The sequence below is a fragment of the Panthera pardus genome, unplaced genomic scaffold, assembly GCF_024362965.1.
Source record: "Panthera pardus isolate Hobbes unplaced genomic scaffold, ASM2436296v1 HiC_scaffold_10, whole genome shotgun sequence".
Classification (NCBI taxonomy): domain Eukaryota; kingdom Metazoa; phylum Chordata; class Mammalia; order Carnivora; family Felidae; genus Panthera; species Panthera pardus.
The window spans coordinates 29,722,499-29,736,553 of record NW_026526655.1 but is presented as its reverse complement, the minus strand read 5'-3'; the positions used below and the strand labels follow the sequence as shown (position 1 = coordinate 29,736,553).

The window sequence follows — 14,055 nt, the reverse complement described above, 5'->3', positions numbered from 1 at the left end:
ATTTGTAACCATGTGGATAGAGCTAGAGAGTATTATGCTAAGCGAAATAATTCAGTCAGCGAAAGACAGATACTGCATGATTTTACCATATGTGGAATTTAAGAGACAAAACAAACGAGCATAGGGGAAAAAGAGAGGAGAGACACGCCAAGAAACAGACTCTTAACTATAGAGAACGGATGGTTACCAGAGGGGAGGTGAGTGGGAGGATGAGTGAAATAGGTGATGGGGATTAAGGAGGGCACTTGTGATGAGCACCGGGTGATGTATGAAAATTCTTGAATCACTATATGGTACACCTGAAACTAATATATGACACTCTATGTTACCTAACTGGAATTTAAATAAACACTTCAAAAGAAACGACAATGTGTTAAGATTTGTGAATTCACAGACTAACATTTGTGAATGATTACTATTTTCCGGGTCTTTTAAAAAATGCTCTTTACGTAGCAAAACTAATGTACTCCTCAAAACAATTTCTTGGGGGAAAATAATACTATATTCTTTCTCTAGGAGAAAACCGGAGGCTGGAAGGTGAAGTGACTGATGTTAAACTTTTTACTGTTTACCGCTCTGATATATGGCTTTTTTTTTTAAGAACAGCTTTTCATGTTTAGGAGCCATCTGTGTTGATTTTATTCTTTTTTAATTAAAAAAAAAGTTTTTTTTTAAAGTTTATTTTGAGAGAGAGATTGCAGGTGGGGAAGGGGAAGAGAGAGAGGGAAAGAGAGTCCTGAGCAGGCTCTGTGCTGTCAGTGCAGAACCTGACTTGGGGCTTGAACTCAAGAACTGTGAGATCATGACCTGAGCTGAAACCAGGAGTTGGACACTCAACCAACTGAGCCACCCAGGTGCCCTGCCATTTGTGTTTATTAAGTAGCAATTGGTGGAGCTCCCTCCATCTCCTGCACTGATTTACCTACCTGAAAACACACATAGTGTACAGCCTCATGGGATTGCCTTGATTCTTTGTCCCCTTAACAACTGGGCCCAGGACGCAAAGAAAATAACCTTTATTATGCCTTTACCTTAACATTCTATTAGAATATATTTATGGATTTTTCTCCTTGGTTTCTAGATCAATGCAAAATGAGAGACTTCTTACGAATACTGCGTCACCTACCGTGTCACCTACTGCGTCACCCTCTGAAGTGGTTCCTGTTGATGATTGTATTTCTGAAGAAATGACTGATGATGCCGCTGGTGTCAAAGGAGAGAGCTCCACCAAGGGTTTTGAACCTAGTAAAGAGTTACATTCTAGACCTAGTAAATCTCAGGAATACATACAGGGGGTTTCAGTTAGACCATCAGTTATCCAAAAACTGGAGAAGGGACAGCAGCAGCCCTTGGAGTTTGTTCATAAAATTGGGAGTGGTGTGAAAGAATTTAATCCAGTTGGTATTGGTCAAGCTACAAATAATAGACAGAGCTTAATATGTCCCTCGGTGATTTCTAGTGCTCCTGCTAGTTGTTTACCTGGAAGTTCCTATGACAGACCAGTTACAACTAAAACGACTAGGTCACCAGCAGCAGCCAGTTTGGGTCCAGTCAGAAAATGTGACCCAAACAAAGTTGACAGATACCTTGAACAGCCAGACAGGGGCTCTAGAAATTCTGTGCTATCGTCCAATCTAGAAACTTCTTCAGTTTCATATCAGAAACCTAAAGAATCAGACAGAAAATCTTTATGTACAAATTCAGATAAATTGATTATACGGGAAGATGTAAAGTCTCAGTGTAAAACTTTGTCAACTGGCGCTAAAGTCCGTGAATTTATGGGTACTGAAGGCTCTTTAAAATCTGAATCTCTTTCCAAATTGGCTGTAAACCAAGCAATCAATGTGAATAAAACTGGTATGCCTTCTAATAAAGGACTCTTTGAAGATGCTGCTGCAAAGCACCGTGAGAAATTCTTTTCGGGTATGGATCAGACCCAAGAGGAAAAGCATTTGGTTTTTAATAAGTCAGCCTTTTTGGAACAGAAGAGCTCAGTGATTTCTGAAACAAAGTTTGCTCGTGGCTATCTTCAGTCAGCGTGTAATCAGCCCGAAGAGGCTGCACAAGACCTTTGGAAGGAAGAGCAAGTTGACCAAGAAGATAAAAACTATGAATCGAGAGCTTCTGAAATGAGTTTTGACTGCAGTTCTTTTCATTCACTGACTGACCAGTCTAAAGTGACGGCCACAGAAGTAAATATTTCAGAGGAAGTATATGCTGATCTGCAGTGTAAGAACGATAAATCTTATGTTTCTGAAATAAGTTCTGATGGTGCTGGCTCTCTTCAGTTGGCTACCAACCGGACTCAAGTAATTGTTAAAGGTGTAAGTGTTCAGAAGGCAAAGCCTATTAGCCTGGTTGATGAAAGCTATGAATCTAGTGATTCTGAGATTAATTTTGATTGTGATGCCTTACTTCAATCAGCCGATGACTACCCCCGACAGCCTGCAAAAGAAGGAAACCTTTCTAAGGAGGAACACCTTGACTTGGTTGATAAGAACTATGGGTCTAGTAGCTCCGAAATAAGTACTGATTCTGCTTTGCCTCTTCAGTCGCTGGGTGACCAACTCCCAGTGGCTGTCACAGAAGCAAAACTTCAGAAGGTTCACATTGGCTTGGTTGATAAGAACTATGGATCTAGTTGTTCTGAAACAAGTACTGATAATGATGTTTCTCTTCAGTCAGTAGTTGACCATCCCCAACTGGTTGTCAAAGAAAGAAACCTAAAGGATAGACGTGTCTATCTGAAAGATAAGAGCCATACATCCAGTAGTGCTAAAGAACATCTTGATTATGTGGTCTCTCTTGACACAGTGATGGATGAATCTCAGAGGGCTGTTGAAGAAATAAGTCTTCTGGAAGAGAAGAATGAACCTGTGGATATGAACTATGATTCTCATGGTTCTGAAATGAGTTTCCACACAGATGCTCGATTAATGGCTGGCCAATCAGGAGTAATAGTTAAAAAAGTAAACCTTCGAGAAGTACCTGTTGACCTGGAGGATAAGAGTGTTAAGTCTAGCAATTCTGATCAGAGTTTTGATTCTAATGCTTCTCTTTATCAATCGGTTAGTGATCAGCGTCAAGGGGCTCTGGGTGAAATAAGCCTGAAAGAGTTAAATTTTGATATGGAAGTTAAGAGCTATGGATGCTCCAGTTCTGAGCTGACTTTTGAATCTGATCCCCCTGCTAGGTCAGGTACTGAGCAGTCTGAGATGGACATTGAAGAAATAAGAAAAAGGCACATTAATTTGGAAGATCCCTGTGGTTCAAATAGTTCTGGAATAACTTTTGATTCTGATACTGCTTCCCGCTCAGGAGGTGACCAGTCTCAAGTAGCTATTTATGTGGAGGAACCTAGTCCTCTGGAAAATAAGACTCCTAAGCCTTGTGTTTCTGAAGTAACTTTTGACTCTGGCATACCTGTTCAGTCGGGAATGAATCAACCTGGACTAGCTGTTAAAGAAGTAATCGTTCAGAAAGAAGACTATATCCACTTGGGAAGGAAGAATGTGGAACCCAGTGGTTCTGAAATAAGTCTGGATTTTTATGTCCCTCCTCATTCAGTGATTAACTCTCCTGAAATAGCTTTGGAAAAGCTAAATCTTCAAAAAGAAGAGCAGATCTACCTGGAAAGTAAGGTAAATGAACCTAGTGTTTCTGAATTAAGCTTGGATTATATTTTTCATTCAATTACTGGACATTCTAAAGATCCCCTTCAAGAAGTCAACCTTCAGAAAGAAGAGCACATGCACTTAGAAAATAAAGGTAACGGACCTGGTATTTCTGAAATCAGTTTGAAACCTGACATGTCTTTTCATTTAGTGACTGATCATCCTAACATAGCTGAACCTGACATGTCTTTTCATTTAGTGACTGATCATCCTAACATAGCTGTGAAAGAAACAAGCCATCAGAAAGAACACATAAACGTACAAGATAAGGAAAGTGAATTAAGTGTTTATGAAACAGGTTTGGATTCTGGTGTCCACCTTCATCAGTCAGTGACTCAGAAGCCTGAAATAGCTGTTAAAGAAATATGGCTTCAGAAAGAAAAGCTTGTTAAATTCAAAAGTAAAAGTGCTAAATTTAGTGGTTCTGAAACAGGTTCTGATGTACCTCATTATTTAGTGACTGAACCTCAGATAGCTGTCGAAGAAATCAGTGTTCAGAAAGAAGAACATGTTCTAGAAAAGCGTGACAAATACAGTAGCTCTGGAATAATGTTTGCTGACGTCCCTCCTCAGTCAATGACTGAAACACCTCACATCGCTGTTTTGAAGGAGGACCGTGTTGACCCGGAAGGTGAAAGTACTGGATCGAGAGGTTTTGCAATAAATGTGGATATCGGTGCCCCTCTTCATTCAGTCATTGGTCAACCTCAGTCAACCCTCTTGAAGGAAAGAAACGTTCTTCTGGAAGATAAAAACAGTGAATCTAGTCATTGTAAGGTAAGGTTTGATTATGGTGACCCTCTTCGGCCATTGACTGGGCAATTTCAGGAAGTGGTTAGGAGAACAACCCCGTGGAAGGAAGAGGATATTGGACTGCAAAATAAAGTGTTTGAAACTAGTGGTTCTAAATTAATCCATGGTTCTGGTGTTTCTCTTCAGCCCGTGGCTGATCAGCCTGAAGTGGCTGTTAAACGAGTAAACCTTGAGAATGAAGGTCATGTGAATGTGGAAGATAAGCACAGCCAATGTAGTGGTTCTGAAATGAGTTTGGATTCTGATTTCTTGGTTCAGTCCATAGTTGATCAACCTCAAATAACTATTTTGGATCAGGACCATATTGAGCTAGAAGAGAAGCACAGTCGGTCTGGTGGTTCTGAAATAAGTTTTGATTCTGAGGATCCTCTTCAGTCAGTGGCTGACCAGGTTAGAAAAACCGTTAAAGAAATAAGCCTTTGGAAGGATGAAGTTGATGTGGAAGATAAGAGGGATGAAGGTGATGTGGAAGATAAGAGGGATGAAGGTGATGTGGAAGATAAGAGGGATGAAGGTGATGTGGAAGATAAGAGGGATGAATCCAAGGGTTTTGAAATTGTGTATGATTCTGATATCCTTTTTCAGTCAGTGGCTGGCCAAACTGAAGAAGTCGTTAAGGAGATCAACCTTTGGAAGGAGCACGTTGACTTGCAAGGGAAGATTGTGGAACCTATTGGTTCTAAAATAAATTTTGATGCTAATGAACCTCTCCAGTCTGTGGCCAATGAAATTCAAGAGGCTATTACAGCAGAAATAAATCTTCTGAGGGAAGGGCATGTCTGTCTGGATGATAAGGGCTATGAACCCAACGATTCTGAAATAATTTATGTTTCAGATATCCCTCTTCAGTCAGTAGTTGAGCAGCCACACATTTTGGAAGGGGAACATGTCAACTTGGAAGATAAGAGCAATGTTTCTTGTCCCGAAATAACTTTTATTTCCGATGATCATCTGCAGTCAGTGGCTGACCAGCTTCAAAAATCTGTTAAAGAAGTAAGTCTTTGGAAGGAAGACCGTATTTACCTGGAAGATAAGAGCTATAAGCTTGGTGACTTCGAAGTAAGTTACGATTCTGATGTTCCTGTTCACTTTGTGGCTGATCAGTCTCCTCTGACTGTCAAAGAAATAAACTCGCAAAAGAGGGGTCATACTGACCTAGAAAGTAAGAGCTGTGGACCTAGTGTTTCTGAAATAAAATGTGATTCTGGTGTTCATTTTCAGTTAGAAGTTGACCAGTCTCAAGTGGTGTGCAAAGAAATAGATCTTCCGAAGGAACGGCATCTTGGCATGGAAGTAAAGAGCAGTGAACCTAGTGATTCTGAAATGATGTGTGATTCTGATGTTCCTCTTGAAATAGTGGTTAACGAACTTCAGGTGTCAGTTAAAGAAGCAAATCTTCGGAAGATGCTCTTTGTGGACCTGGTGACCAGTGATAGTGATTGTGAAGTGATTGCTGAGTCTGATATCCCTTTTCAGCCAGTGATTGACTCCCCTCACATGACTGTCAAAGAAATCGATTGTATAAACACGGAAGATTTTGACCTAGGTGAGTGCTGTGACTCTTGTGATTCCGAAGTAGGATATGTTTGTGAAGCGTCTCCTCCATCAATGACAAATGAACCCAAAGAGACTTTCAAAGTAGTAAACCAGAAGAAAGACTATATTATTCTCCAAGAGGCCAGCTGTGAGTCTTATGGTTCTGAAATAAAATTTCAAATCGATCCCCCAGATAGGTCTGTGACTTACCCATTGCAAGGCTCTGATAAAGAAATGGTGACATTTGTTGACTCAGAAGCTAAGAGTTGTAGACCTCATAGTCCTAAGACACACTTTAAATGGGAAGACAATTCTGAGCCTGTGACTAGCAAACTTCAGAAAGCTGATAAAGGAAGCAACTTTTGTCACAGGAAAGACGAAAATACTGGCCGAAAAGATAAGCACTGTGAATCGAGGGGGTCTGCGGGGACTCGCAAAGCCTCTCCTGGGTCAGGAGGCCGTCAAAGGGCTGGTAAAGGAAACCCGAAGTTAAAACATGCAGATCGAGAAAGTAGGAGCTGCGAACCATGCGGTTCTGGGATGAGTTTTCAGTGTGATCGCTCTCTTCAGTCTGATAGTGGCCAGCCTCAACAAGCTGTTAGTAAAAAGGAAGGATTTAAGAAGAGGTCTGCGGACCTAAAAGGAAAAAAAGGCGATTCCCGTTCAGGCCCTGTTCTCAGGGTTGCTTCTGTAAGGAACCGGGAAAAAGCAAAGGAGGTCATAGAAGACAATCCCGATGAACCAGTTCTCGAAGCCTTGCCTCATGTCCCTCCTTCATTTGTAGGCAAGACATGGTCTCAGATAATGAGAGAAGATGACATGAAAATTAACGCTCTGGTGAAGGAATTCAAGGAAGGTCGTTTCCACTGCTACTTTGATGACGACTGTGAGACCAGGAAAGTAAAAAAAAAAAATTTGAATAAAGAAAAAAAGATTACCTGGGCTGACGTTAGTCAGGACACTGCAGCAATTCAAGTTTTTTCAGATGGTGATGATAATGCAGGTGGCATTTCAGATACTGATGACTTTTCAGTGGCCTTAGATAAACCTAGCCATCATCCTACAGCAAAGAGGCCTTATGAACAATCCTGGCGAGTGGCTTCTCGATGCCAGGCTGTAAAAGTCAGCCATGGAACTCAAACCAATCTCACAAAAGAGTCAGCGACGAAAGCAAGTGGACCAGAGGAAGTCTCGCCAACAAGGAAGCGTTTACTTTTACAGAAAGACAGACAAATGAGAAACAGAGTGCAAATTGGAACACTTGAATTTCCTGAAACATGTACTAAAGTTTTGAAGCCTTTGCAACCCAATGCCTTAGTCTATGTTATTTCTTCAAATATGAAGTTTCAGAATGGTGAATCCTTCAACTTTGCTAAAAAGTACCTTGGTGGCAGAAGTAGTCGAGATGTTAGCATACAGTACAAATACAAGCGGAGGTCCTTTGATTACTATGACCCATTGAATAAGAAAATTGTAACGGATCCTCCAGAATCTGACAGAAATAACTGGCTTCAAATTCACTTGAGCGACCTAAGCTCCAGTTCAGATGAAGATGGTCCTGCAGAAGGCTTTGATCCAACAGGCATTTTGACGCTAAGAGATGAGCTAATGGCCTATCCGGGGGCCCGTATTTCTCCCGAACGTGTGCCAAGACCGGGGACTTCGAGTGCTAGTCAAGTTCCATCGGGAAGTAATTTCCAGTCAACTCCTGTAGGCGGCGATGCTGCCAGAACCTCCCCCAAGTCAGCCACACGGAAGATACTGGAAGGTAAAAAGAAGATTCAGAGAAGGAAGATGAAAACTAGCAAGCCAGGTTTCCCCCAGAAGGCTTATAAACCAATTATTCTCCACCAAAAACCCAGAATCGCTTCCGAAAAACCGTCCATTTGGATTCGGACCAAACTAAGTGATATAATTAGGAAGTATATTTCAAAATACTCTGCTTTTTTGCGTCGCAAATATCAGTCCAGGAGCGCCTTTATTCGACTGCATCTTAAGAAAAAATGCGACGTCACTAAGTCAAAGAAGGCGAAGAAACCAGCGAAAATGCCTTTGGGCTCACCGGCTCCCTCGGGGCCGCCGGGGCCACCGGGGCCACCGGTTCCCTCGGGGCCGCCGGGGCCGTCGGTTCCCCCGGTTCCCTCGGGGCCGCCGGTTCCCTCGGTTCCTTCGGGGCCGCCGGTTCCGTCCGTGGCGGCTGCCGAGGGGCAGTTGGGAGCAGTCCCTAGCTGTTCTCTCAAGCCACCTGTGCAGAACTCTTGGCCCGCTGCAGGAAGAAAGCGGAATGGTACTAAAAAACGCCCTAGGAAGAGAAGAAGAAAGCCTTTTAGACCTGTTAAAATATATGCTTTGAGAAGCTTATATTCTCAGGTACCGTACTCTGATAGGATGAGGACTCGGCTGTCAGACAAATCGCCAGCTAATGAGGCCACCTAGAAGCGTTTCCGTTCAGGCTAGCTGAGGATTCGGTACTTCACTTGAAATACATTTTGTGCACATAGCTTTCCCAGCTTTGGTGGAAAAATTAACCTTCAACTATTTTGCTACAGACATTATTTTTCAGAACTTTTGTAATTCATTTAAAATTCGTGTTTAAGGTCCTTTTTTTTTTTAAAAAAAAAAAAGATTCAGACACATCCTTTGTCCATTTGCTGTAGAAGAGCTTCATTTTAATTTATATCCATAATTTAGCAGAGGATACATTTTTTCTCCCTCAAATCCTGTCCCTCTTATTTATTTTTTATGGTTGTATCTCATGTCAGCAGGTTATCATATTGCAAAAATGAATGTGGCAAACATTAAATGCTATCTTATTTTTACTTTTTAAAAATTGGAACAAATGAACATGTACTTACATTCTGTGTGTTTCAGAGTGGCATTGTCAATACCGTATTCTAACTGGGTAATTAAGGAGAAACTATAATTATCTCAACTTTTGAATGGAGCTGATTTAAATAATCAGAAACAAAATATAATTTATCTTTTAAAGCATTCAAGAAAATGAGATTCCATGATCTTTAATCGAGTTTTTAAAAACTGCCTAGTGATTTTATATACATAAACAGAAACTCCTCCTGCTTCATTTAAATTGGATCTGCAAGTCTCTAACTTTCCTTATTTGGACACACGCACATATACAATGTCTGTAGGCTTTTCTTTAGCATTATTAGATCTTAATGGGAAAATGATCTTGCCAGTGTAATCAATGGTTTCGACCACCTTTATTCCCCTCCACCTGAAGTGTTGGTGGTTTATTATGAAAATCTGGGTTATCTTATGGCCTTACCTCTTCAAAATATTTCAGCCACTACCATATCTTTTTTTGTAACAGCTTGAACTGAAATTATTGGTTTGGTAATTTGGGCAGACCATTAAGTGTCATTAACAAACTATTTGTAATCTTACTATTTCAAAAGATCTAGTGAAACTGATGACCTACACGGAGGCCAATTTTTCAAGGGAAAAACTATCTATTTGTACATTAGTTTGACTTTCCTTAAACTTGCTATCTGATTTTAATAGTTCAAACAAAAGGTGTTAAGCAGTTTGGGTCTGAGATACTCAGAATATGTTTCGATCCTTTATTCAGAGACACTGGTCCAGTTGGTACAGATGCATCCAATTATCCTATTAAGACAAGGATCCTGGATCCTATTCTATCATTAATGTTAAAGGAAACACGAATTTCAACTATATTGTACAAACCATATTTAATTGAAACTAGATCAGTGTACCATGATTTCAGAGATAAAAATGTGTTACTTTAGAATTAATGAAATATAGTGTAACAGTTGGTGTCTAAATGTAGTTTTATTTCAGGGGCCATTTTTAACCTGTGGGTATGTTATGATGGTGTTCTGTTGTAATTTCTTTACTTCTAAATTTAAAACAGTTATTCTGTTGAAAAAAAAATGGACAAATGTTTATATTTTTAGTTGCAAAGCAACTTCAACCCTGCTTCCTATACAAACCTATTTTAATTCCCTTTCTTAAGACAACATTATGGGCCACTAGTTTAAAATAATCTTCCAATTTTCGTTTGGAAAGCAAACTGTCCTACTGATTAGGAAGTAAACAAGCAGCTAATACGTAAAAATATTCTATTTGTGGGTATTGGTGTCTTTTTCTCCTATAGCTTAGACGTGGTAGTTTCCTTAAGTACTACTAGTAGGCATTCTGGATGCTTTTTGCTTAAGTTAAAAAGCAAGAGATCACATGGAAATGATGTACTCCATAACTGTGAGGTGTCATATCTATTGTGATTACATCATGCAGAGCGGACAGTTCTCACAATTCAAATGATCAAAAGCAGTTAAAAAATTTTACTACTTTTTTCACATTGGAAACTCTTCTAAATACCGTTTTTTTGAGAGAAAAAAGGTTTATATTTAAAATTTATACTACTAAAAATATCAAAGTATAATACAGTCCTGATTATTTTTTTTAACATTTTGGAAATATTTCTAAGTTCCTGTAATCATTATTTTAGACAAGTTTGAAAAGTTGAAACTGTAAAAATTATAATTTAAATTAAATTAGAAATGAATTACTTTCAGAATTTGGTAGGATGTAAGATGTGCCCCTTTGTCAAAATATTTTTGCTTAATTTGCAGATTAGATGAAACAGTTGGATGTTTTTTGTGTATTCAAGAATGCATTAAATTCTTTTAATAGTAAAAAATTAAATTATAACCACAGTGAATATTTTATTATTCTTGTCCTTGTTCAGTATCTTGCATAGATTTTTATTACAATTGTCCCAAGTTATACAGTATGTGGACAATATTGTGTGAAGTGTGTTTTGCATTTGTGCATTTAAATTATTTGTGTAATTAGGGCTCTGAGTGACACTTTTTGGTAAAGAGAAACTATATTTAAATATTCAAGCAAGTATATATTTCCATGTAAAGCTAATGTGAAGACTAATGTATTTTTTATAATGCAGTTTAAAGAGTAAATTTGTTTTCAAAGTTATCAAGATAAAATTTATCAAATATTGAAATTTGTCTCTACTTTCTCCTCATGTTAGGAAGTTTTTCTGGGAATACTTAAGGAATCAGAGAGTAACAAAAACAAGTTCATTTTATAAATGGTCTTAGAGATGATAAATAAGAGAATATAAATGTTGATGCTGGTGAGGAAATAGTTTAACCAAAGATATACAGGTATGTTCATGGAGTAGTCATTTCAAAGGATTAAAATGAAACAACTATTTATTTGACTGGTGGCATAGTGGGTTAGCAACTGTTCACTTTGTATACCTGTATTGAAAGAGTCAATGAACAGGACTGAGTTCAGGAGGCAGTGTCTAGATCATTATTTGACACCTACTGGGAAGAGAGAACCGTAGCGTCTCCAGTATCACAGCGTATATTATAAAGGACAAGAAAAACATGGACGAGCGTACGTATGTCACTGAGGTGGGGGCCTTTGGCCTCAATAGTATTGACTGCTGGGTCTTTTGGTCCCAGATCATATTGTTAAGATACAACAACAGCCTACTTTTTGTGATAAAAAATTACTAAAGTAAAAATCTGTGACGGATGTCCATATTCAATGAAGGACTTTTATGTGGAGAAATAAAATGTGGAACATACTGAAAGATCACGTAATTAGGGAATTAACACATCAAAATGTCAACTTGAGAAAATGAGTGGCTGAGGAAGAGTCTCAACATTTTCTGAAACTTTATTTAGACCCCAAATATTAGGGAAATAATATAGTAAGTTTCCTTTGTTCTTAGACTTTATATGTATATTTAAAAAGTTTTCCCCAAATATTTTGAACTATTTACTTTGATTAAGAAATAGGTCTAGGGTGAATTATCATTTGTTGCTGAATCTTTAAAATATGAACTTCTACTTTATTTACGTTGATAATTTATTATATGCATGTTGTTTTTCTTTACATGCATTTTATTTTCTAAGTTTTTAAGCTGGACGTGTGTGTGTGCGCGTGTACATCTTGAGCCCTTACAAGTGCCGGGCACTGTTCTAAGCTTTTAAACTGTATTATCTCATTTGATCTTCAAAGAGCCCTTATGAGTTAGGTACTGTGATTGTCACTAAATAGCTCTATGCCTCAATTTTGGGATTACAAATGAGTTGTTATTTAATGTAATCACATGGGGATTACAGTCAATCCCCAGTGCCAGGACACCACTAATCTACTGTCTGTATAGTTTAGCCTTTTCTGGACATTTCATATAAATGGCATCATACAATATGTGGTCTTTGTATCTGGCTTCCTTCATTTACTATAGTGTGTTTGAGGGTCATTCATGTTGTAGCATGTATCAGTATTTTGTTCTTTTTTATTGCTGAGTAGTATTTATAATTAGTTTTTAATGAAGCTGGTAACAGAATGCTGGTCTCCTGATAAATATGATAAAAGCTGTTAGGCTTGAGGCTAGCTGTTCCTTTATAACTCTCATACCTGTTACCCTCGATTACCACCCCAATTCCAAGACCAACTGGATATCTGCCTTTTTAAGTGCCCTTATCCCATACTTGAATGCTTTATACTTCCTCTGTCTTTGACTCTAACTCCCTTTACTGCCTATCTTTGCATTCTTCCCACTGTGCTTTGTGACTTCTCACTTTCAGTGTCAACACATTATCCTGTGTTCTCAGTCTTTTCGCAGTGGATTGCTTGAATGTAACCGAACTGAGAATCCCGTCCAAGGTGCCCGTTATCCTACACGTGCTGTAGAGCCAGGAAATGTTGGTGATGGTACTGGTCATTCTTCTTTAAAATTCCTCTCCTATGTGATCCAGTACATACCATCGAAATCAACATGGGTATACCCCTCTTCTTCATAGACCTCACTTGGAATTTCCCGATTGTTCCAAAATGTCCTCTAGAGGTCCAGGATTTGATCCAGGATCACAGACTGTCATGACTGTTGAGTTTCCTTCTGTATGGAGCAGTTCCTCAGCCTTTCTTTGTATTTAATAACTTGACATTTTGAAGTGTGCAAACCAGTTTCTTTGTGGAATGTCCCTCGGTTTGAGTTTGTCTGGTGTTTCTTTATAGTTAATGCTTTTGTGGGGGGGGGGGGCAGAAATTCTGTGGACTTCTCAATGTATCATAACCGCAGCCATGTGATGTCAGTTTGAATAAAAGTGGTGATTGAAAATATCCAGTCTTTGTCTTTATCTTAGAGGAATAACTTTTTAATAATCTGAAACGGGGGCTCTCATGGTGGGTAGGTTGAGTTATTAACATATAGTTACACATTTTTTCACAACTGAACTTTGAAGCAGTTGTGACTGAAAATTTTTTTGTTGTATTTATCATCTAACTCATCATAGCTTAAGATAGTAGCTTATGTGTACACTTAAATGTTACTTAAACCCCTATTATGTGCTCGGTCCTCTCTATTGGGTGCCAAGGATCTAAGCATCAACTACACAAGCCTCTACTTGTTCACGTTTATTAGCTGATACGAGTGAAAGAATTTCAGTAGTGGTAAGTTAGTGAACCTGCGATGTAATCCTTAAACTTTCAAAAGATTGTTAAACCTGTATAGATAACACAGGACATTGCTATTTGGCATGGAAAACTTCCTCAACTTTCTGCACAGAGACCATTTGCAAAGCGTTTCTCATCGTTCTCTGGAAGGATTGCTTTCCTGTGTTTGCATTATTACAAATAGTCTCTCCTGTGTTGGTTTGACCCATCAAGATGAATTGTTTCTATATAGACTCTCTTAGATAGTTGTCTTATCAGGGCACAGAAAAGACTTCTTAAGGATGAGTATACATATATACATTAGATACTTGAGTTATCATCAGCTCTTTTGAACTGGATAAATAGAGGGTTTATTAATTTTTTTGGAGAGTTGTAATTAGGGTCACAGGTAATAAATGATATTATGTTGTCCATTGAGCTGAAACTAGTTTACTAGGTGAATGCCCACTTGAAAATATGCTTATTGTCTACCATGATTATTTCACTGTACCAAATGGTGGTCGCCTAGTAACTGGTTCTTACTACAGTCTGACACAGTGACCTTCTTACCTCTAGGATA

General features: G+C 38.7%; 1 protein-coding gene across 5 annotated transcripts in view; it reads left to right on the top strand.

Moving 5' to 3' along the window:
* ZDBF2 (zinc finger DBF-type containing 2) overlaps nt 1-13,163 on the top strand; it is a 31,886-nt gene extending 18,723 nt beyond the window's left edge. For 4 of the 5 annotated variants that reach the window (XM_019446248.2, XM_019446247.2, XM_019446251.2 and 1 more), the window contains one exon: nt 1,082-13,163. In XM_019446248.2, the coding sequence (XP_019301793.1) occupies nt 1,082-8,459 (7,378 nt within the window). In that variant the 3' untranslated portion in view covers nt 8,460-13,163. The remainder of the gene's footprint in view (nt 1-1,081) is intronic. The other variant, XM_053905619.1, reaches the window with a different exon arrangement.
* The last annotated feature ends 892 nt before the right edge of the window (nt 13,164-14,055 follow it).